The sequence below is a fragment of the Perna viridis genome, chromosome 15 (assembly GCF_037379345.1).
Source record: "Perna viridis isolate PV_CMFRI_1.1 ecotype Kerala chromosome 15, ASM3737934v1, whole genome shotgun sequence".
Lineage (NCBI taxonomy): Eukaryota > Metazoa > Mollusca > Bivalvia > Mytilida > Mytilidae > Perna > Perna viridis.
Genome location: NC_142459.1, coordinates 8,003,290 through 8,028,939, shown reverse-complemented (window position 1 = coordinate 8,028,939; position 25,650 = coordinate 8,003,290). Strand labels below are relative to the sequence as shown.

Here is a 25,650-nt window from a genome sequence, read left to right as displayed (position 1 = left end):
GGAAAGCATAAAATTGAAGATTTTGCATTGTGATGCAACGTTTCGATTTCTCGGAAGTAAACAATAAAATACAGATCGGTCTTCGGATTTCAATACGTTCAACATCGGAAATTCCGGAAGGGAAACTAAAACTAGATCGGAACTTACAAACCCTATAAACAAACCCAATAAACAACTTTTACTCCGAAATTAGTATGCTGAGTAATATGGTTCAAATCAACAACGATCCAATTCAAAATAGTTGACCTGCACGTGTGACCTCTTATCGTACCTCTATTTCGTTCTTTTTCAAGTTGTCAACAAATGTTAGACGCATAATAAGAAATTTGATGTTTAGCTAGGAAGGAATGCTCTATTGGATTCTATATGGTCATAAATCGTAGAAAGGAAAATATAAAAAGGGATGCTGAGTACCATTCAAAAGAGCTGTCTTCAAATTTCATGCTAGCGGATCCAAATAATTACAAAAAAAGGGGGCACCTTCCGATTCAGGCTATTTTTTGCACATTTTAGGGGTCAAATTCTACACATACTGTGAAAGTACTTTAATTCGTGGATACTGATTTTAGTGGATCAGGGAGAAACACAAGTTCGTGGATTTTGAATTCATGGTTTGAATGTTTTCAATGTACACATCAATGGGAATCTTTTATCCGTTGGGAACCAAATTTCGTGGTTTGGTCTGCTCACGAAAACCACGAAAATTGGTACCCCACAAACAATAGTACTTTCACAATACTAGAACACAAAAAGTGACCCAACCCTAAAACCACCGTCAACTGATGTATTCGTCCCTGTTTTGCGCATTGCAGAACAGCAGCATTGATTAAAATGGATCAACTACATACGGTGACTAACAATCCTACACAATTTGAACAAAATCTATTGAGCGTTTTCAGAGGAGTTGCGTGTTCCTGTAGTGTAGTATGTACACTTAATGGTAACCAGTTGTTTTGGTTGAGAAAATTCGGGCCAACACGCGTACGGTTACGAAAAAGTAATCGTATCAAGGGAACCAAGATTCCGGCTAAAGTCACCCGATTTTAGAGCATATCGCATTCGTGCCATTTCGGATGTTGAAAGTAAGCCAAAGTCCCATAATTCCTTTCAAATTTGTTGAATCAAAAATAGTAGCGCAATTTGATCAACTGCATATGGTGATTAACAATTCTGCAAATTTGAACAAACTCCATAAAGTGGTTTCCGAGGAGTTGCGTCCACAAAGTGTCCCTATAGTGTAAAATGTACAATGTACGCAGTGGCGGATCCAGGGGGGTTGGGGGGTTGGCGGCACCCTTAGAAAATTGCAATTTTTAAACATACATGTAGTTGAAAAATTGGGCGTGCCCCCAAACCCCCCTAGCAAATCCGGATCCCTTCGAGATCCTCACCGGTGATCATGGCCCCCTGTACCTAAAACTCTGGATCCGCCACATGTACAAATTCAAGTAAGTCCCATGACCCATGACCCCTGTCAAACTTTCAAATCAAAATATGATCAATATGATCAACCACCTATGTTAACAAACAATCCAACAAAATTTGGAAAAAATCCGTTGAGCGGTTTCTTAAGAGAACATGAAATTACATTTAAAGATGAAATGATCGGTTAGCTTGGAACTTAAAGTAATATTACTCAGTCTCTGATTCAGATACAGGGGCTCGTTACAATTGACTATATATATATATCATTAACATTTTCAGGGCCCATATATACATCGGGCCCTGACAATATGTATGACGCATATAGTCATTGCCAGTAGTTTAACTGGTCTGTTTCCTTATCTGGTTCCTTGGTCAACATCATAAACGACCCAAAGATCCCTAAAAATTTGAGAGATTTGAAACTTGACCTAAGAAAACATGACCCGCACTTCCTGGAAACCAGTTGTTTTGGTTGAGAAACATTCGGGTCGTCATGATTACGAAAGAGTAATTTAGAGTATATCGCATTCGTGCAATTTCGGATGTTGAAAACAAGCCAAAGTTAGTGGCATAAAATATTTGACGATTAGCGATTTTGATTTAACATGTAAAGTAATGGAAAGGTTAGAAATGGTAAGTGAGACCTGAATCAAATATGGCGGGGCAACCAATCGGAACTACTCGGCCATTTCCGCTTCCCTAAAAGGTTACCTCGGATGCAGAAAGGAAAATTTCTTCAGAAAAAATTGCCGGAATTATTGTCATATGTACGCGACTCAAATTAGTTTTATCCACCAGGTGGCGCTTCAAAAATTAGTTAAATACTACTATAAATGAAGAACCATTATAGCTGTTAAAAATTTTGGCGCGAAGCAAGGAGCTAGGAAAAAAGTAATGTAAAAGTATCAACGAGTAGAACTATAATTTTAGCATAGGATCGGTCAAATTACGGACAGGTTCTTCCGCTTAGTGCCTCCGGGGTTTTTCTTTTGTATAACTAGAAAGGCTGAGGAGTTCCGATTGTAGAATGTAAACTTCAACCAAGGCCCATAACTCTACTAAATTTGTCGAATCAAAATGAGCTTTCTAAGAAACAACTTGCTACCTCCAAGGCATATGTTGCGCAACTAGAAAATAAGTGTAAAGAACTTGAAGATTCAAATAAAATACTTAAAGGTAAGATACTCATTCTAGAAAAAAAGGGTGATAGATCTGCTGACTCAAACACTCCTAAGACTCAGCATGCTTCATATGGATCTGACACTTCTAATGTTCATCTCCTATTACAAGATCAAAGGATTCTATGGCTAGAGCTAGAAAACATCAGGAATACCTGTAGAATGGACTCCTTAGAACAATTACTAAACTTCCAAAATCTAACAAAACATCGAGCCACTAATCATAAACCAAAGAAACAACAAAATGGTAGTCGATCAGCCAAAACTCCTCAACCCTCAATGCCGTTTATGTTTACTGAACCTCCACCACCTCTACCTCATGTACACGGATCACCTGTGAATATGAACGTGTTCTCACAACACCCAATACAAACAGTCCTGAGAACGTGGATTTGGAAACTACAACCAATGAAACTGACTCTCATGAACAGAGCAGTACTGAACTTAATTCTGATCATGGTGTTGAACAGAGTCACACTTCACGTGGGAACTCAGATATACAAATGGAGAGAAACGTAAAAATAAAAAATGTACCTTCACCAAGTTCTATCGACAGAGGAAAGGAGCAAAATATCTCTGATATTAATGGTACTAAAAACAGTAATAACCCCACAGAAAGTGATAAGAACTATATAGTATCCAAATATCTGACCAAGTGTATAGACACTAGATATGGAAATACTAATATCACACTGTTACCAAACCTACAGCATTTTTTATCCCGTCATCAGCCTTAAATGAAACCTCCGTGGACACCGTATGTTCACCGGCTAATGCTGCCACCACAACAACCATTACTGAACCAACATTGCATATTTCCGACCTATCCAATTATGCCGTTGAATATAACATCTCAATCTTATACTATAACATCGAAGGCTTTAGGGCCGGTAAACCATATTTAGAACTTCAATGTGACACTGATATTTTAATCCTTCAAGAACATTGGTTATATGACTTTGAAAAATCTGAGCTACAGTCTTTTTTACCAGGATTTCGGTGTCTTGTCAGGTGTGTGGATGAAATGGATCCGATCTCACCACTCCAACGTCCACGGGGCATCGGTGGGATTGCCATCTGTTACCGAGATAACTTAAGCAAAAGTATAGGGGAAAAACCGGATGGTTCTTCAAGGATAGCAACTGTCAAGATAAATGCAACACCTACACCAATAATTCTTATTGGAGTATATTTGCCATGTCGGGGTAAGGCGTCTGCTGACCTAGAATATGCAGACTCGCTTGATGTGTTAAGAGAAATTATACATAAATGCAGATCAACTTGTGAAATAATAAGAGATATGAATGCATCTCTGAATAGAGATTGTCCCACAACAAGGGATAAACTACTGATCCAATTTATGCAAGATGAGCAAATATGTAAACCTGCCAGCTTCAAGGAATGCTTTACCTATTTCCATCCAAATGGCAGTAGTAAGACTCAAATTGACTATTTCATTCAAAGTAAACTTGGAATCATTAGTAATTAAAAAACACTTGAGAGGTAGCCTATTTATGGTGACCTAAGGGTGAACCTGGAAATATTTAAACCGGACGATGAAGTAATTATACAGAGAACTAAAATAAACTGGGGAAAAGTTGACATTGAACTTTATCAAGAACTCGTCTCTACTTCCATTGAAAACCTACAACGTAGTCTTAATCCTGAAGAGTCTGTAAACTCTCTCATCTGACAGGTGTGTGATATTCTAACAATAGCTTCAAATAAATCAAAACCACACATAAAAGCCATAAAGCGGCGGAAACAAAACGCTCTTGGTCACCTGTCATCAATAAGGCATGTCAGAAGAGTAAGTTATACTTCTTGATATGGAAGGAGAATGGTAGACCAGTTGACCCATATTCCCGACTTGCGGACCAACATTTTGTCAACATTTTTCTCCCTTTGGAGCATATGCCTATTCGGAACACGTAAGGTTTTCCATCCGATATCGACGACACTTTAGAAAATCTCGAAAGTCAAAGGGGAATTTCTCGTTCTACTGACCCTGCCATAAATTTTCTTTACCCGGGATACAAATGAAAATCATACTTATGTAACCTACCAACAAGATGGAACACCCTGTAAATTTTAGAAAAACCGTTGTGTTTGTCTGTTGGAGATTCCATTTTCATTCGAGTAACCTCTTTTTTCTGCACCCGAATCCGAACATCGATTAGAGAGCCTTCGAAATTATACCTGCTCTGACGGAAGGTACCTCTGCAAAAACAGGATAAAATATGGCTCCATCCCGAGCTCCGCAAGTAGGGAATAATGAACACTTTAAACTCATGAAAAAGGCAAAAAAGAGCCTCCGAAAATTACAACGTCAGCGCGAGGTAAGTAAAAGGAGATCAACATATGGAGATATTATGGCAGCTCTTGAAGGAGATCAAACTATCTTTTACAATTTATAGGCGAGCAGAGAAAAGATGGAAATAGGGCAAATACCTACCTCACTGTGAATGACCAAAATCTTACAACTAATGATGAGATTCGTGAGGGATGGGCAGAATATTTCAAGGATCTAGCTACGCCAAATAGCTTCGATCGCTCAGATGATTCATACAACTCCCAAGTCGAACTTGATCGTCTACTACTGGAAGATATATGTAAAAATGAGAGATATCACACCAATATTTCTGGAATCTGAGGTGCAAGATATAATCTCCTCAATGAAAAATCGCAAGTTCCCAGATAGTCTAGGAGTAATGACAGAACATTTTAAGTATGGCGGATAAAAATTATTGACGTTCTTAACAAAACTAATAAATCTAATCTTTGACAAAGGGCTGATACCAGATCAGTTTCGAACTGGAACTGTGACACTTGTATTCAAGAATAAGGGGAAACCGTTACATGATCCTAATAGTTATCGCAAGATCACAGTAGCTAGTATTGCTGGTAAACTGGTGGAGAAACTACATCTCAATTTAGTAACAGATAAGATTGTCTTTGGACAATCTAAACTCCAACGTGGTTTCACAAATGGCGTATCACCATCTAGGGCGGCATTAATAGTAACAGAGCTCAGAGCATAGGCAAGAGATAATCGATCTCCCATATTTTTTTGGATTCCTAGATGTGGCCAAGGCCTTCGACAAAGTCTGGCATGGATCAATGCTAAGAAAGATTTTCCTCGCCGGAATTGGTGGAAACGAATGGATTATGTTAAATGAATGGTATAAGAATTTGAGATCTCGATTTAAATGGAAAAACAGTCTCTCGAAGGAATTCCATGAGAATATTGGTGTGAGACAAGGTGGAGTCTGGTCCCCTTCTGCATATAAGCTGTTCATTAATCCACTCCTTAACTTGTTGGAATCATGTGGTATTGGTAGTTACAATCTAGGACCAATCTATTGTGGAACCCCTACAGTGGCGGATGACATTACTTTAGTCTCAAATTGTCCATATGAGTTGCAGACTATGCTATCAATACAGGGGAACTGTGCAAATCTAGAACAATACTCAATCAGTGAAACTAAATAAACAGTGCTATGTGTTTCCAATAGTGATACCAGTAATTATTCATTCAGGTTAAACGACTGTGAACTCCAAAAAATCAGATACAGTAACACATCTTGGAATAACAAGGGACTCTAAAATCAAAATATGGTACATCAAGTGTTTCCACAGAGAGAATCAGTATTGCTAGAAAAGCTGTCTATGCATTGATGGGCGCAGGCTTTCATTGTATTAATGGACTCAATCCCTTTGTATTCGTGAACATGATAAGGACCTACATTGTGCCTAGATTAATCTATGGGCTGGATGTCACTCGTCTCATACAAAAGATTTAAATAATCTTGGCAGTTACTATAAGAGACGACTTAAGCATATCCAACATCTCTCAGATCGCTCTGCAGACTGTGCGTCACATCTACTACTTTGTGAATTACCATTAAATGCTGAACTGCATAAGAGAATCCTTACTACATATGGAAGTATCAGCAGGGATTATAATTCAGTTGAAAATCAACTTGCCTGGAGGCAACTTTCTATTAAAGACAGTAAATCTCATAGTTGGTTTATTTCAGTTAGAGACATATTGGTGCAATACAGCCTCCCGTAAACTTTTGAACTTCTGGAAACACCTATTGGAAAATTTACCTGGAAGCATTAGTTGATAGATACTGGGAAACAAAACTGAAGGAAGTTTTGGAAATAGATGTACAGATATCGAGCACTTTTACAGGATAGTAAAAATGCTACTATGCAACAATTTGTAGCACTTGGAATATGGCGTATCAACCGAGATGTAGAATCTATATTTTCAGAATATAAGACCAGAACTATAATAAATGGCTGAAAATTATTCTGACGGATGTGGCGGAATTTTTCGAAACGGGAGTAGACGATTGCGCAAGTGCGGAGGTGCTGTTTAAACTGTCTTTTAATACGTCGATGGATACGATTTTGTATTTATTTAATAATGATTTGGAAATTATTGACTAAGTAGGAATGTATTTGTTTTTTTTTTCAGAAGAAAGTCTCGCATATTCTATTCGCCGAATTATACTTCGCCCGTAGCATCATGAAGGCGCTCCGCCGAAATAGATAACGATATTTTCCAATCTTGCACGAAAAAGCTTTTTCGAGTTTGTTTTTCGATTAATTGCTTTGAATTTAAACCGCTTATCAGGCCAATGATACGTAACGATCAGGTGATTTTTCTCACTTCGAGTTTGTTTTTCGATTAATTGCTTTGAATTTAAACCGCTGATCAGGCCAATGATACGTAACGATATACGTCTATTAAAAACAGTCACTGCATGAAATAAAAAATCAACAGTTGTTTAATTTCGTTAAAATTATTATTTGAATGAATTATATGATCGTTTACAAACTCTTTATTTACGATTTTGCCATTTTGTACTGGAAAGCGCTCGTGTTGTGTTCTGTCTTAACCCATGGGTGAGAAGACGAAATCTTGCACAGCTAAAAATACGATTTTTCTTGTCTCTTTTTGTTTGAAATTTCAAAGTCATTCGTTCATGTAATCAAAATGTTGAATTCAAATCAATGAGTTCAGTGTTAACAATTTACATTGCCAAGAAATTTGCATTGAAAACACGTTTTTTTTCGATGCGTTGTGACACTAAAAAATATCGAAGCCTGAGACGATTGGGCATTGGCGTGTGTGTGTGGTGGTTGAGGGTACTAGTAAACTCTTTCCTAGTCTAAAATGATGTTAGACATACCGTAAAGTTTTTGGTTCCAAGTAACTTTTCTTAATCTACCCCCTCACCCATCATCACCCCAAAAAAGAAAACAAAAACAAGAAGCGAGCAAACCGTCACAAGTCAAATTACTGTTTGTTTGTTTGTTGGAGTTAAACGTCCGAGCAGCAATATTTCAGCTATATTCAGACGATGAACATGAAATGATGATGAAATGAAAAAGGATGGGACACAAGGACAATGGGGTCGACAAAGTTTGATTGCCACTGGAAATAGGGAGAAGCGGGCAGGGTCGGGCAATTTAGCCTCCTGTGGCGGAGCCCTATGGTTCCTACTCCGGGAGAATATCATTGTAGGGTTCTTTAACGTGCGAGGAACGTGGCATCTTTCCCAACACGGTGCACCACTATGGTTTGCGGTCAGGTTTTTCGGTATTATAGCCTGACAACTCCAGCATGTAACATGCCAGGGGTACCCCATTCCACCACCTGGGGCACACATCCCAGTTGCTCTGTGGGCAGAGCGCCCTAGCCCCCGGCTAGGGTTCTGAGCACTATTTAGTCGCCTTTTACGGCAAGCTTAGCGCTGCTGCAGGCCTATTCTTTTAACACCCGGACCTGCACCGGTGAAGTCAAATTACAAAATTTGGTCTACATAAAGAATGACAGTTAGATTTTCGGTCTATGAAGAAATAACCCCAATCACTTGGTGCACATTTAATGTATTTCAAAAAGACCGAAAAATGTAAGTCATATCTTATCAAAATTTAACGAGTAAATTATCAAAAAAGGTAGGTGACGCCACAGTCACATTACAAAATCTGGTTTATGAGATAATGGACAATTGTTTTTATCCAATAAGAAAGCGTGTTACATATGAAATTAAAACATTTACTGGTATTGGTATGAAAGTGAAATGTTGTACACAGTTGGAACCGAATGGAATTATGGTAAGATTAAAGCCATTTTTACTTGTTCTACTAGTGTTTTGAATCTATAGTATTGACTGCATAGCCTGATCAAATAAATAAAGTTGTGTTCTGATGAATAATTTGTGGAACCTGCTTTTCTTGGGTATGATTATCATAATGCGAACGTTAGTTTTTTTTTCTTTCTCTGTGAACTTTTTGTCTTAAAGAAACCATATTGTCTCCGGAATGATATTCCCAAAGGTATTGGATTTTCATGGATATCAGTATGTTTTGAATTTAAAAGCAAGCACAGCATTTTGACGAGTTTTACATGCACATGTAGGTAATACTATAAATGGGCAGTACTTATAGTCAGCAGTGATAATATTGAAATTACACACATATATATGTTTGAAATTAAATTACCATCAAAATGAATAAATTATTTTGAAAATAAGGAAAACATTTATTATTTTATGTGTGTTTCGAACAGTGAATACATTTAGTCTTTTGCCTAAAATTCTGGTATTTTCATATCATTTGTCTTCGGGACTGAGTTTGGGACGAACATGAAAGGGGCGACATTGATTGAAATGTAATGTAACATTGTATGAACTTCCAATCTTCTCTTGCTATTCCCGACTTGCGGACCAACATTTTGTCAACATTTATCTCCCTTTGGAGCAGGTGTCTATTCGGAACACGTAAGGTTTTCCATCCGATATCGACGATACCTTAGGAAATCTCGAAAGTCAAAAGGTAATTTCTCGTTCTACTGACCCTGCCATAAATTTTCTTTACTCGGGATACAAATAAAAATCATCCATATTGTAACCTACCAACAAAATAAAACACCCTGTAAATTTTAGAAACACCGCTGTGTTTGTCTGCTGGGGATTCCATTTTCATTCGAGTTACCTCTTCTTTCTGCACCCGAATCCGAACATCGATTAGAGAGACTTCGAAATTACACCTGCTGTCACGGGAGGTAACTGCAAAACAGGATAAAATATGGCTGCATCCCGAGTTCTGCAAGTAGGGAATTTAAGTTATATTTTTAAACGTCAAAAACAGTTTTTGAAATAATTATTGGGGAGACTTATTGTTACATTATATATTGCATTCTCTCCGCGAAATGTCACTTCCAGACGATGAAATTCTGCACCCCGCTAACTTGCACGTGCATGTTGCCATAGAGCTCTCCGCAGCCTGAGAAGCGCTCGCTCTCAAGCTTAAAACATTCCCACTAAGAAAGATATCTAGTCTTTGATTTTAAAGTTAAAAGTAGGACAAGACTGAAATTAGCTACACGAATATTTTCCAAGATGAGAATTTCTTTCAATTTCACGGGCATCTAAATAAAATATATATTCCGGTTGTCTGCGTTGGACATCTATCGTTTTCAATGCTCCGTTTTATTTCCTGCAAACCCCCCTCGTTTTTAGTGCATTTCCGCAATTCGGTCTTCTGTAACTACAGAAGACCGAATTGAGGAAACACTCTCAGACCCACGTTGGGTCCGGGAGAAGGCCAGAAATCCAACACAGTGGACCAGCCGCTTGTAGGTCATACTCTGACAGTTCTTTGGCCAGGTAGCCCGAAGAAGTTTTGCTCAGCTACCACCAACAACTAACAGACTTACTAACAGAACCCCCGTATGGGGCGGTCATGAGAGGTCCATAAGGATAGTCAAGACAAAAAAAACAAATTATCAACGATCAGTTTGTTGGTTGATCATGCATCAAATTAATTAAACAGAAGCAGCTTAAGTGGAAGACTTGGGAAGTCAAGGAGAAACCTATAGCACATCGTTCTCGTCAAAATATTTATTCCGCACTCAACGCTCGGTGAAATTTTAGCTGTGCGCCCCCTAATCTAAATTCATGGATCCGTCCCTCAGTTCAATTGTGCCTTCCTTAAGATTTATCTTAACCAACGGTTGTTACTTAATTTCAAATGCAACTCCGATTTTTATACGTTCCTAAAGGGAGCGTTTATGGTTGTATTATCAGCTTGTTTCTGTATACTTATGGCAGAAGAAAAAGCATAAATATCCGATTTGTACCTTCATTTTCAGGATCTGAAAAACAGCATAAGGGCAGCTTCATATGTGTATACTTCTACACATGCGCCTGAAAGCCAAACCAGTCTCGGAAAATATTCGCTAGTTTCGATAATTAAATACAAATCGAATCATAGCTTTTCCAAGAAATGTTGGTCATAAAAGTCTGCAGTATGTGGCCCAGATGTTTACGAAAATTACGTAATCAATATTACCCATAATCCTCGAGTCATTAAAAAATTGCGAAACAAAACAAAATCGATAAAAGAAAGAACTGAAACAAAACAATGCGATAAAATCAATCAAGGCGTAATAAGAACATAATTAAACGATACAAATCGAAACAGAATGAAGCGAAACTAAATTGAATAAAAGAAATCTTTTAAGTCATTTCGCAAATTGTAAGAACCATAATGTTTACTAGTGCCGGTCAATTCGACAAAAGACATTTTGGACCATGACTATCAATAATTCCTTATGAATGCCGGATATTTTGGCCAATAGACATATCAGACCATGAAAATTAGTATAATGCTTTAGGACATATATTACAATATTGACCATATTTGACAAAAATTATCAAAGTTGTTTTTTATTAATGTTTCTCCGGGAGCGTTAAGAGGTTTCACCTTCATCATATTAGTGATTATGATTAATTGATAATTTATTTTTCAGTTGCTACAATTCTTTTAACCATATCCTCGTTGTCTACCACAGGTGTGTATATTATATCAATCTCGTATTAAAAAAAAACATCGGAACTACTCGGACATTTCCCCTACACGTAAGCAGAAAGTCTGAGGAGTTCTGATTGACCGAAACCACTAGGAGCTTGACAACTACACATATCGATGATAAATGTTCTGATGTTACGGAAATATTAATCAAGTATTTCTAATTTTGCCATATGCTTTTATTTACATTCTCTTTCGATTGAATGACCTGTTATAAAATTACCTAATGAACGATTTAACTGACAAGAAAATTGAAACATTAATTTATTCCATAGGTATTTGAATCAATTGCATGGAGGTTATTCTATCAACAGACTAATTTTGTCTCTTAAAGCTAACTACTTTTTCCTTATAAAAACAATATTATAACTACGCAAACGAATTTTTAAAGTGTATATAGTCGTTCAAATAAACATATTTTTTTTCTACCCTCTGATCTAAACTGATAAAATGTCGTTTCCATTTTCTATCCTATTCTTTATCATACCGGATGCAGGTCAACTGCCATGACAGAAGTATGTTTTATATGTCATACTACAGTGAAACCTGTCCTAACCGAACCATTCGTTCGGTTAATCAGGTGATAGTAAACCTGTACTAGCCGAACCATTCGTTCGGTTAATCAGGTGATAATAATACACTCAAATTAAAGTAAATGAACTTTGTGCAATATTTGATTTTAATGCTGCTGATGAGAGGTTACTCCTTGAAACACGTGTACAGCATATCGAATTTTACAATATATAAAACTGGTATTTTTGTATTTAAGAACCACTGGTCGATACCGCTGCTGGTAGACCCGAGGTCCTCGAGGGTATTCACCAACCCAGTAGTCAGACTCGTCTGACCGCGAATTATATCTTATTTTATTTACCCTATTGATGAAATCTTGCAGTATTCCAAATTTAAAAATACGTATAACACTGAGGTTTCATTCCTTGCATTGCATGTGATAGAACCTCTCGGTGATGGATTTGGCTTCCTCTTTCGATAGTTTTGGTTTAGAGTACTTCTAGTATACAACTAATATTTTAATTATGATCTTCCTACATATTTGATTTTAATGCTGCTGATGACAGGTTACCCCTTGAAACACGTGTACAGCATATCGAAATTTACCATACATAAAACTGGTATTTTTTGTATTTGTAAAATATTTGGTTTAGTCAGGTTTTCGTTTTTTTTTGTTGGTTTGAGTTCAGGCTTCACCGTACTAAATATGCAGATCTAAAAGTAATTACCATTTTATGCATACAGATGCGGTTGTGTGTTACTCCTGCAACGATTTGCCTCACCCAGCAGATTGTGGTAACATTGTTCAGTGTGGCGAGCATGAGGTTTGTATAATATCATACCACAAACTACAGTGTCGGATCCATGCGGCGGGTTCCGGAGTCGGAAAGTTGTGTTACTTTCGTGCAAAATGTTGGCAAACATGAACAAATGAAAGCCTGGGCCCACCTTTTCTGCCCTTCAGTATTTTCAAAATTTCTAAAAGGTTTCGATATAAAAAGAAGGGTACAGAAGCAAAGGTAAAGGACATGACAAAAACTATAATCGCCTCAAAAAAATACTTTTATCTTCTGCAGTATGACGTTATACATGTAACTAACTTCCGATTTTTGTGAAAAGAATCACAGGAGAATTGAAAAACTTTCGCCCTACAAAAAACAAAACAAAAGACTTGGTTTTTTTCTTTTTTTTTTTTTTGTGTGTTTCTTTTTAAATTTGGATTACACCATTCCTTGAAACGACAAACGGCGTATGAAAGGGTAATAATGCAGAAGCATGACGAACCAACGGATGAACTCACATCCTGATCACGATAAAGCGCTCGTCTGAAAAGACTTAATATATTACATCCCCAAATTTAAGTCAACTGAGTGCAGCAATTGTTACATGATTACCAAAATTAAGCATCATTGAAAATGGAGATTGTATTCAAATGTTTTCTAATATATGTTCCAGGTGTGTAAAACAGAGCGTGTTGTATCAACAGAGGGAATATTAAGCTACAACAGTATGTGTTCTGATCAACAGGTTAGAATACTTAATAACAACTATCGAATAAATGGGCAAAAATTACGAAAGTGTGAATACGCCAAAATTCAAATACGTGGCAAGATTAAAATAAAAATATGATCTAATCAAAGTGGCTTGGGAAGCCGGGCGTGACCATTTCTATGGATCGATATTTTTCTGAAAATGTTTACCAATTTTCGATACTGAAGTTGCATTCGATACGGTTGGTACCTGTAAGCCAGATTTTCGACACTCTAGAAGTGGATGCTGGGGTCGCAATTCCCCTTTTGTGGAAATGTTATAATTCCTCTTATTTTTTGTAGGATTCAAAGCTGTTTCGATTGTAACAGTAAAACTTGTAAACCGAACTCTGAATAATTCAGAAACATGTCTGAATCAGACATTTTTCCGACGCAGTCGGTATAGTTTCGCTTTTTATCCTTTGACCCAAAGGACGCCGTTCTATGGCAACGCAAGTCACCCGATCTCTATTCTGTTTTCCGATTAGCCAAATACTGATTACTTAGTGGCGTTCGAAAAAAATGTATCGAAAATTTGTAAATGCGTGTCATGTGTTATTTTCGTGAAAGAAAAACAAAAAGAAGAAAATTTTACTGGGTCGGCTATATTTTTTTAAAGGTAGTACTTGTTTTAAAGTCTTGTCACATTATATTAACTTTTATGTATTTTGAATCCTAGTAAAAGGAATATTAGAGTTTTTATTACTTGTTTAAGGAGGTAGACCTAGGGTAAGGGACATAACTCTTGAAATCAGTGATATATTTGTTTCATATTCAATTTCACCAAATTTTGAAACAGAATGAAATCAGTCCAAGTTACTTAATGCTTACATGAGATTGATGTAAAATTACAAATGTTCCAATGCTTTGCAAGAGTTGTGTTTTAGGTCAATTTTAGAAAAAAAAAACGGCACGAAATTTGGTATACCAGAGCAGGTCGAACTAAAAATAGACTTTTACTTTCACTTTTATTTTGAGCTCATAAAATAGACCCATTTGCTGAAGCATTACTTTTCATGAAAATTCCGTTTTTCCTCAAAAACAAGTTTCTTTTCTCATAGCAGTTTGGCGGAAAAATAAAAAAAAAGAAAAGGCAAAAAGAAAGCACAATATGTTTGTTAAGCCTCCATGTTTTGGATTATGTAATACGAGACTGATACCTTCCGTTTCAAAGGAAAACTTGATAGCCTTTGGTGAAATTGGATATAATACAAACATAACACTGATTTCAAGAGTTATGTCCCTTACTCTATAGGTACCTCCTTAAGTCCCAGAGGAGTTCCGTTTTGCCAGGTTTTACTGTAAGTTAATTAAATCTATATCTTGTTTTCCTCGTTGTATCCAGCATACTTTATCTTTACAGCAATGTGTTTCTCCACTTTTACCATTCGGAAAGAGACAATCGTCGCAGGTGTTGTGTTCCAAATGTTGCAATACATCTTATTGCAACAAGAACGTTTGCGAAACAGACCCCAAAGGTGAGTTATTTTCATTTTAATGTAAAAAGACGTAGGTCACTGAACTTGATATAATCGAGATAATTGAGCCTTAAAAAGGGCAATTGTACATGTATTATGCGAGAAATTTCACTACTTCGCAAACTATCAAAAAACTGATTGATAAAATTTCTTCTAAATTGATATAATGACCACTGAACTTCCAGTCTTCCATATTTCAAAAAGCAAGTTTTAGGGGTCACCAAACTTTTTAACTTGTTATGTAAAAAAACTGAAATTCTTTTTACATTTTTATTGAGCATTTTTCTGCCAATTATCTTCTCTTAGAAAATTCATGACAAAAATTCTTTTAAAATTATTTAATTTAAACATATTGTTTTACATCATTTTAAACATTATAAGCTCGTTGATCAAATTTGATTCTGCCTCTCCCCTCATAAAAACGAAATGGTCGTTCCCTTTATCCAGCTGAAGGGTTTTACTCTGTAAATGACGCTCAAATACAATAGAATCTATTGGATTTTCAATGTTGATTATCTCCTAAGAGCAGGCAGATTTGAATGAATAATTACACATTTCATAATATAGACCCATAAAACAACTTAAATACAAGAATAACAATATGTAGCCTTTTTTGGGGTATATCACATTTTTCAGATTTTGCATGATTCTTACAAAGACAGCTACTTAAAACCTCCTACATAGTACACCTATCCCATTCAAGAGATTTAGATATATTTTGTATGACATTGTATCACTTATATTATTATCTTTATTTCTCTGTTTGCTTGAAATAAGCGAAATGTTCGTTTAGTTTGTGGAATAAATTATAAATTGTATCAATTATTGAAAACAACGAGAATGTGCATGAAAGAATTACTACCAAAATCCTGCCGTATGAAATGGAGTGGATAATAAAACTTCGGAGTTTCATGTAATATTGATGCAAGGATCGACTTAAATTGGATACTCCTTCCTAATAGTGTGAAAATGATTTGTTTGTATGATTTGTATGATTTTTTTTTAAATTCGACCGAGGAATGTACTTGTCTCACTTTTCTTGATCTTTTTACTTTTTTACCCCAGCTCCGAAACAGCGTCTGACGTTCGAAATTCACTCTAGGCGCTGCAGGTAGCTCTCTTGGAAAATACAAAAATGCGAGAATCTTGCAACGTCGGGAAAATGTGAATGATTTTTCGCGACGTTATCCAATTGTCAAACGATGTTTGACTTGTATAATGTCAGAAAACTTCGAAAGGCCTGTCTGCAGCGGTTAGTAAGAGAGGAAACGAACGACTGCCGCTACGTGGAGCTAGCTATTTACCTGGTACGCAACTCTAACACCGAAGTCCTGTGATGGGTGTAACTGTCTTGTTTTGAGACTGTATAACGTCCGCTTTTGAAACGTTAGTGATATAGAAGTGTTTAATCTCGCTTCTAATTATTCAATTCTACTGGTTCTCGTCTAATAAAAATTTGGGAATGGACCCAGGTTTAATGTGAACAAAATGTCACATGTTCAAACATCATCGAATACTTATTGTAGGTTGATAGTATTTTGAATAATAATTTCTTATACTTTATATTTTTTCTGAAGTTGAACTTGGACCACGATGTTTGGACTGTAAAGATGTATTGAATCCTTCAGATTGCAAACACGTAAAAATTTGCTCCCAGGATTCGGTAGGTTCTTTATTATACTCCGAGACAAAAGGACCAGGAGATATGTATGTCAACTGTTTCAATTTAAAGACTTATAAAAAGACTTTACTATATATGCACAATGGTGCGTATGTTTACAGCGACGCGATTATTGTAAGGTTTGTTTGTTTGTTGGGGTTTAACGTCCGGGCAGCAAACAAACGAACCTTATAATAATTGCGTCGCTGTAAACATACGCACCATTGTGCATTATTATAAGGGGATTATTCGCCTAGCAATCGAGTTTTCAGTAAGATTGTACGTTGATCTCCCTCTTCTACGATTGTAATGTAACAAATTATTCTATTACTTTTAATACTTTTATATCTAAACCTCTCTAAACCGAACCGCTTTCGAATTGTAGAACGGTTCGTTAGGACAGGTGTATCCAAGTTGAAAATACATCTGTACTTCGTACCGACACGATGGGACTTCAAAGGTTGTCTGGTGTATCCAGGTTTTATGTTAATTCACGGTTCGGTTTAGACAAGTTTCATTGTAATAAAACAACCATCAATAATCCGTTACATAAAGGCATTGATGATTGTTAAGAAAGGGACATCTGAATAATACAAGTAAGAAAGGTAATTTAGAAGAAAAAGTTTGATTCATATATGAAAGAATCCTCCCAAGTCAGGGTTTTGAGTACACACTCGCTTCCTCAAACGGAGCGAAGGTGGACTCAAAACCCTAACTTGAGAGGATGAGGGAGCAAAGGTTGACTCAAAACCCTGACTTGAGAGGATGAAATGAGTGTTAGATTAGAAAATTATTAGATTGCCGGCCATGTTTATTTTCTGTTTCAGCAATGTTTTACTCAAGCCTTTAGATTCAATGACGACGTTAGATACAGACTTGGATGTGTACCTAAATCGGTAAGTGGAGATCTATCGGTAAGTGGAGGCATATCGGTAAGGCAAAAAAGATGTCTGTTTAGGAGTTACATTCCTCCCAAAAATTGGGTAGATAGGTAGACATTTTCATTTTTTTTTTTTTCATTTATTTTTTCTCGACTTAAGTTGAGCCTATATTTGTAAAATAGCACCATGTTTAAGTCATGAAAGTGTATGGTTTTAAGTAGAAAGTTCAATTTTTAACATACACACCTATTAATCATGTCTTTTATTACAATACACTTATTTTTTTTGTAGGAATTCTGAACAAAATATAAGTACACTGTACATTGTATTTTGAAATGTTACCTAGCTGCAAATATATTTTAAAAAGTTACAAATTTCTCTGTTCATTGATGTATTTCTTGAAAGACAAAGTGAAAAAATATTTATATGAATAAAGTGTTATCAAAATGTTTCATTCATTTGTTTTATTAAACATTGAGAATGAAGAATGTCTGACCTGTATGTTATAGATGTACAAATGTATGTCTGGTACCGTAAAATAAGTGGCAACAAGCAGAAACCGCTACCCTGTCTTGAGTCGCTGAGTTCACTCTAGAACTAATGCAAGTTCATGTTGCTGATTGTAATATGTGTTTCTTCATAGTGTTTTTCTCTGTGTCTTCTATGTCTAATTATTTTGTCAAGTTTTGTGTTTTGGACTTCAAAATTCAAACCTCTTTAAGGCTTTTAATGTTTAGTTGTTAAAAACTATCAGTCTAAAACTATCGATCTGGCACAGAACAAAGACTGGGGATAAAAGGCCCTTGAATATGATCTGTTTAATTTGTAATTGAACCTGCACAAGAAAAATCTAATTATTCAATCAGTCTATTTGGAGGCGCTGACACGAGAGATTTGCTTTCTTGGTGACAGCATTTATTATATTTTAGTGCCAAGACACTCGTGGCTTCCGTTGTGCTCATCATCATTAATACGCTTGGATTTACGTGATATAAATCAGTCTCCTATTCAAACGCTATTGTGATTCTTTCGGTTTTACCGGAAATGATCCGTATTGTACTGGAAATTGGCGGAAATTGCCGATTTTGTTAATTTTGGAGAAAAAATGTATTAGGGTCGGTCGGGAAACCCGAAACAGTCATTTTTTTGGCCTAATCGGTAAACTAGCTTAGGTAGCGATCGGTTAATTTTTAGGGAGTATAGGCTGAACATTTTTTATCTTACTTTTTTTATTATGAGAAAATGTAGGTCCTGCGTTTTTTGTTTTTGTTTTTGTTTTTTGTTGTTGTTGTTGTTGTTGTTGTTGTTTTTTTTTTTTTTGCTTTGGCATAAGGTGCCGAATTTTATTTTGAATTTAAACAATAGTATATTAGGACAGTAATTGGTCGTGCCTTGTTATTTATTGAAAATATCGTTACCGTCTTTCCATTTCATATTTCATCCCAGCCTCCCCACTGGCGGATCCAGAGGGGGTACAAGTGGTGGTGGCACCCCCTTTATTTTCATGTGTAAAACTGGCAAAAATATGCCAAATAATATCTTAGCATCCCCCTTTTTTCAGAGGAACTACCGGTTGACACCCCTCCTTTTCAAAGTGTCTGGATCCGCCCCTGCTCCCCTATAAAAATATAACGGTATTCCCTTAGAATTTTTTTTCCTTCTGTTTATAGATGATTGTGAAAAAAATAATACACTGTACAAATGGAATAAATTTTCATTTTCTAAAGCGAGAAATATGCATTGGAAATAGTTGCATAAATGCTTTATTTAAGGAGGTAGACCTAGGGTAAGGGGCACAACCCTTACAAATCTTTGGAACATTTGTATTCAGCATTTTACATCAATGTCATGAAAGCATCAAAGTAACTTGGATTGATATCATTCTGTGTCAAATGAACGCTTGATACGCTTTGGTGAAATTGAAAACGATACAAACATATAACTGACTTCCTTACCCCTTACCCTAGGTCTACCTCCTTAGTTTTAAAGTTTTTTCAGTGTTTTTGTTTTATTTCCTAACAAGTACTGCGAATCGAATACAACGACCCTTCCCACACCGACGACGACGATCTCTCCGCCCATTGTTGGAAAACGACAGTCATTTACCGACTATTTTGGCACCCCATGTGCAATGGGGTGTACGACCGAGAACTGCAACCGGGAACTCTGCACTAATGGTATGAGAGCATTTATATATTAGAGTTGGAATTTTCTTAAAGACCTTAGGTCTGAAATTCACCGTGACGTTCATTACAAATTGATGTATACCGTTTCATGTACATGTATTCGGAAGAATAATAGATGTCTCAATTGAAGATCTGGGATTTCTTCCACGAGTGTGAGAAATACCGTCTTTTGACGAGTGGAGCGTAGTGAAACGAGTGAAAAGACGAAGAATTTCTCGCAAGAGTGGAAGAAATCCTAGATTTTCAACAAATGACGAGTATAAGAACGAATTTCTTCCGTTTTACAGCCAAGAACTGGAATTTTTAAAAAAAAGTAAAAAAATATTTACATAAAATATTATATCGTTTTACTGGGTGCCGATTAACCACGTGTGATTAACAGACTGCGTAATACCTTTACTGGACTACTATTACTTTGCGTTTTGCGATTGGCTATTTTACTCATGACAGACACGGTCGCGTACAGCTCTACAATGGCATGGGCTGTCTGTCATAGCAAAACAACGAAAAGGGAAAAAGTTTTTTTCCATACTTTTGATTGTAAAACTTTTGTGTAAATGTAAAATACGAGATGTGATATGATTGCCATTGAGAGAGTCATACACCAAATACCAAAACTTTTAATTGTCCCACTATTCGGAAGGGGACATAGAAATACTGGTGTGCATACGTCCGTCACACTTTGTGGACGCAACTCCTTTAAATTTAATACCGAAAAGCGGATTTTGTTTGAATTTTGTAGGTTGGTTAGTCACCATATAAAGTTTATTATGTTGCGCCACCATTTTGAGTAGACAAATTAAACAGGAGTAATGGGATTTATCCACTGAAACTGTAACTTGTTTGCGGCGGCAGGGACATATGGCTATGATTTGCCTGTTCATATTTAATAGACAAGTATTACGATTTTCAGTCACGTGAAAACTACCAAAATTTTTCCCAAGTTCTAATGTATTTTGTCATATTGTTTTCAGTCAATGCTACCGGATGTAAACTTTCACAGGTTCCTGTTCTAGATAATTGTGAAGACATTGATCAAATAGCTTGTATTTTTGTACTGAGGTTAGCTGGAGAAAAGGGGGAGAATGGATGCGATAACCTCGACATCAGGAATTATTTCTGCCGGAAAAGCTGTGGTATTTGTAGTAAGTATATAGCTGGATGATGTCGTCATCAAAACGATCGATACTTTTTATATACATGTAACTAGTGACCTTTAAATCATTTGGGCTGACCGGCAACCAGCAACTCGTCGACGGAAATATTATAGTAAGTTACCAATTAGCGCAAACGGTGAATGAAGTAGTTGTCTGACCAGGTGGTGCAACAATTTTTGTTATATTGTGTTAAAAATCCAGAACAGCATTTTTGCGGGAGCAACAAAAAATAATGATCATATCCTACCAATCAAACAATTATACATGTATTTGTATTCGTTATTGTCAAAGGACTTCGATTTTGGAACAAACGACATGTTATAAACAGACAAAAAAGTATCGGTCTGAAAATATATGGAATCTGAAGTGCATTCGGTAAAATAATGTGAGGGAAACCGTGGAAGTCGATGTAAACAACTGGAGAAGAAAATTAAATAAACTTCATGTTTCATCAATTTAAAATATGTATGCATGATTTTCAAAAAAGAAGGCGGATCCAAAATTGTTTAAAAGGGAGGAGAATACAGATTTCCCGACTCAGAAATGTACAAAAAGGGGGGCTTCAAGGCCATCAACTTCATTTTTGTCCAGTTTTGCAAGAAACAAATTTGAAAAATCCTCGAAAATTGGTGGGGTTTCAACCTCTGTACCTCTGAAACCCCTGTATCTCCCGCTGCAATGTAAACAAGCTGTTAAAACAATAATAAATACATCAGTAACGGATCTAAAGGCAGGAGGATGGTCGAAACCCCCTTCTAGACGAAAGATTCTGTTAATTTCATGCAATGAGCAAAAATGAGCAAATAATAGCATGGAACCCCCTTTTAAAAATCTCTAGATCCGCCAAAGTATATATGCTTTTTTCTTTTCAGCCAATCCAATTATAACACAAGGTAATATACTATTTTTTTTGCTTAAATGTATATTCACAGATCTAGTTGCACATAATCAAGCAACAAAATATTCACACGAAGTCCTCGTGAATTGAGCGTTCAAGTGAAACCCATTTCAGTTTAGCATTAAAAATTAAATGATTTTCATGTAGGATTCAAATTCATGTTCGATTCACATAAATACTACAAGCTGTTTCAAAATACATTTATCTTACAGTGTACCCATCTGCACCATGAGAACCGATTTGTTCACCGGGTCATAGTCTTCCTTTTTTCTTTGTTTACCCCGGACTCGGCTTTTTTTTTCAGCAACTCTGCGGGAGTTTCAGAAAACGGAGGACGCTTACCCTACCGGTGCACCTCGTCCATGCTCCCAGAATTTAGTGGAGTCCTAGTTGCTTATTTGCTTTTGTTTCTTTTTGCGTGCTGTTTTTGCTTATTTTGTGTTCTTTGTTGTGTGTTTTCTCTGACTAGTCTTTATGCCTGAATTGCACTCTTGATTCCCACTAGAATCTGGATTGCCTTGAATACTCTCGATGTGTGAAGGGGGTAGTCCTAGGGTAATGGACGTAACTATTGAAATCAATGATATGTTTGAATCATATTCAATGCCTTTCAAGCTCTCCTTTGAATCAGCATGAAATCAGTCTATGTTGCCTTGAAGCTTACACAAGATTGATGTAAAAAGGTGAATACAAACGTTCCAATGATTTGTAACAGTTGTGTCCCTTACCCTAGGTCTACCTCCTTAATATGAAAATGTTTATTCTGTGATAGTGTGCACATAAAGACATTGGTGAATACGTTAAAAAAAGTTTTTTTTTCTCTATTCGAAACATAGTACACTGAAATCTGTATTAACCGAACGACTTTTGGACACAACTCTTGAAATCAGTACTATGTTTGTATCATATACATTTTCACCAAAGCCTATCGAGCTTTCATTTGAAACAGAACGAAATCCAAGTTACTTTTGATGCTTACACGAGATTGATCTAAAATGCTGAATAAAAACGTTCCAAAGATTTGTAAGAGTTGTGTCCCTTACCCTAGGTCTACCTCCTTAAAATTGGGTCGGTTTAGACAGATGCTCGGCGTATGCAGAGTCAGATAAGATTTAAACTGATATAGACAGACTTAGATGCCGGCTTGGGTTCCTCAAAAAAGGGGATGCTAGAATATTATTTGCCATTTTTGTCAATTTTACACATGAAAATTATTATTTTCCCATAAAAAGGAGGGATACCAACTCCACCCCCTCCCGCATGGTGTTTGGTTTAAACCGATATTCGAATTATTCAGATTGGTTTAGACTTATTTCACTGAAGTTCATACAATTCTTCCTTTTTATTTGAGTAAGACTACTGCATGTTTTCTTGATTTTTTCATTTGTAAAATCTTCATCTTATGGAGGAAATAAAGCAATCAACCAATCAATTATACTTGTAACCTTGTCGAGTGTACCCAAAGTACAAAATTTTATTTATATCGGACTACACTTATACAATCTTAGAGAACTCAATATCAGGAACAAACAATTGATAGAAATACATTTGAACTTAAATTTAAATAGTTGTTTTATGTTACATACGGGGGGGGGGGAGAATGAAAAACAAAAAAAAACATATTTACCTTCCTGCAATTACTGTCAGTAAGGTATTATATTTTGAGAAAAATATATACGTGTTTTATTTGTAGAACCACCAGTGCCATCCGTTATAACCACACCTTTCGTTACTAATGCACCCTTCAATACAACTTCCGGTGAGTAATCGAAATTTAGGAAAAGCCGTGCTAAACTCCTCTTCGTGACATTTATATGTTTCTTGAGAAATAGGTACCACTTTATTGCATAACAGACATTGCATAACAAACATACAGTACCAGCGGTGTTGTGTGCTGTATCATAGGCTGATGCAGAAATTTAGTATAATGGGGAGGGGGCGTAAATAGCGAAGCGAGTCGAGACAAATTTTGGCGGTTTTAATTTGTATTAAAAGAACCAAATAATTGGGAGGAGGGCAGATGGTCCACCCTACGGATCCGCCTTTGCAGTGTAAGTGTTTTATGTAAACTCAAACCATTTATTTATTACAAAAGGTTCCATGAATTGTACTGCTTAATGTATACGTAGCATCGGATTTGATACGTTTCATAAAATTTCGACTTAAGCACCAACCATTTTCTACCGGGAAGGAGTGGACTGGGTTATAGATTCACATTTGTATTTCATGCCCAGATTATTCTAAATATAAATTCTAGATATTATTATGTTAAAAATATTTTTGCCTAATTATTACGTATTTTTTGCCTGACTAAATGCGTGAAAAATTGTATGAAAATTCTAGACCACAAAATATTAAGTATGCGATATTCGAACACCGAATTCAATCCCAACAAAATAATAAAATAACGTTTACAAGTTGTAATCCTGTCTTTCCTGAAATGTGCGATTCGTGCGCGGATTCAAAGGACGGACCCGATGCCTCGCTAATATGTACTTATTTCGGTATTTTTCAGGCATAAAATACATTTATTAACTTGCATTGCTCCGTCTTCAATTCCATCTCTCAGCCTATAATCCTGATCAACCCCTGGTAAAACTCAGAATCACGCATACATGTAAATTAACGATTTGTACATGTACAGCAAATTATATATATATATATCATTTACACATTCAATGTACATGTACCATCATTAAGTAGTCCCAACAAACTCTTATATACAATTCAAATTAATTTTGGAACTTTTCAAAACGCTAGATATCGTGGAATAGGGGTTCAATTTGTTCATTACTTTCTTTATATGGAATGGAAAAGGTCACCAATAAAATGCCTAAACATTGATATATATGATACAGCAGACATTTTCTGCAGTGCTTGCAATGTACATTTATATGCTACAGACTAACAATAGATTCATGTGCTACAATAGATATTTTTTTTACAGCGCCTGCAACAACTCCATCAACGAACACAGTAGATCCCTTCAGACCTCCAGGGGCCACCAAAAACCCTTGTGGTGACTACTTCCCAGATTTCTCATGTCATAAAGTGGACTGTGAACTTAAAATCTGTAGTGACCCAGAACTTAGAAAACTCTGTCCAAATTATTGTAATGGTAGATGTCGGCCAAAAGACTGTTCTGACATACCTGGATTTGTTAGTGATCAATAAAGTGCACCTGTCTATATATCAATTACAATACACCTGTAAAAAATCGTCGTTTTTTTGTAAATATAGGTAAAAAAATCAAGGCACCAAATTAGAGGGACAATTCAGAGACATTTAATTCCAACTAATTGCCCTAAAGGTGAAAGAGTAATCAAGGGAATTAAGTTCTAGAGGAAACCAATACAATGAAATCCAGGGAAAAAGACCAGACTTGGAAAAAAGACACACACAAAAGTAACCAAATTAATACATTCAAAGTAACGAAAATAAATGAGCAACTCTGACTCCAATGGAAGCATGGACCAGTAGCACCGGTAGGATAAGTGTCATCTGCTTTTCTATGAAACAGTCTAATATCGGTAACCAATGTAGACAACAGCAAAAAATTCAATTTACTAAACTAATGATAAAGAAAACAAAACAAAATACTGAAGCACTGTAAAAAATACCAGAAGTGGCATCAGGTGCTCCAGAAGGGTAAGTATGTCCTGTTCTACCAGTGTCATCCGTCACATTGAAGGTCAATAAAATCCTGCATGTGTCAAATAAGATAGGCAATGCACCTTACAAGATGTGAAATCAAGTTAGCAAGTTTTCTAGACTATTGCTATCCTACTAACCTTAGAAATGCCAGAATGACTTAACCCCCCTTTTTTTTTTGGGGGGGGGGGAATCATTTTCTTAG

The 25,650-nt window shown here is 36.3% G+C and overlaps 1 protein-coding gene across 2 annotated transcripts in view; it reads left to right on the top strand.

Moving 5' to 3' along the window:
- Nucleotides 1-24,984, top strand: part of LOC148596792 (uncharacterized) — a 28,338-nt gene extending 3,354 nt beyond the window's left edge. The window contains exons 2-12 of one of the 2 annotated variants that reach the window (XM_088563091.1): nucleotides 11,434-11,475; nucleotides 12,750-12,829; nucleotides 13,461-13,532; nucleotides 14,898-15,012; nucleotides 16,590-16,675; nucleotides 17,500-17,568; nucleotides 19,577-19,730; nucleotides 20,714-20,884; nucleotides 21,769-21,789; nucleotides 23,488-23,553; nucleotides 24,742-24,984. In XM_088563091.1, coding sequence (XP_088419217.1) covers nucleotides 11,434-11,475; nucleotides 12,750-12,829; nucleotides 13,461-13,532; nucleotides 14,898-15,012; nucleotides 16,590-16,675; nucleotides 17,500-17,568; nucleotides 19,577-19,730; nucleotides 20,714-20,884; nucleotides 21,769-21,789; nucleotides 23,488-23,553; nucleotides 24,742-24,968 — 1,103 coding nt within the window. In that variant the 3' untranslated portion in view covers nucleotides 24,969-24,984. The remainder of the gene's footprint in view (nucleotides 1-11,433; nucleotides 11,476-12,749; nucleotides 12,830-13,460; nucleotides 13,533-14,897; nucleotides 15,013-16,589; nucleotides 16,676-17,499; nucleotides 17,569-19,576; nucleotides 19,731-20,713; nucleotides 20,885-21,768; nucleotides 21,790-23,487; nucleotides 23,554-24,741) is intronic. The other variant, XM_088563092.1, reaches the window with a different exon arrangement.
- Nucleotides 24,985-25,650: the final 666 nt, after the last annotated feature.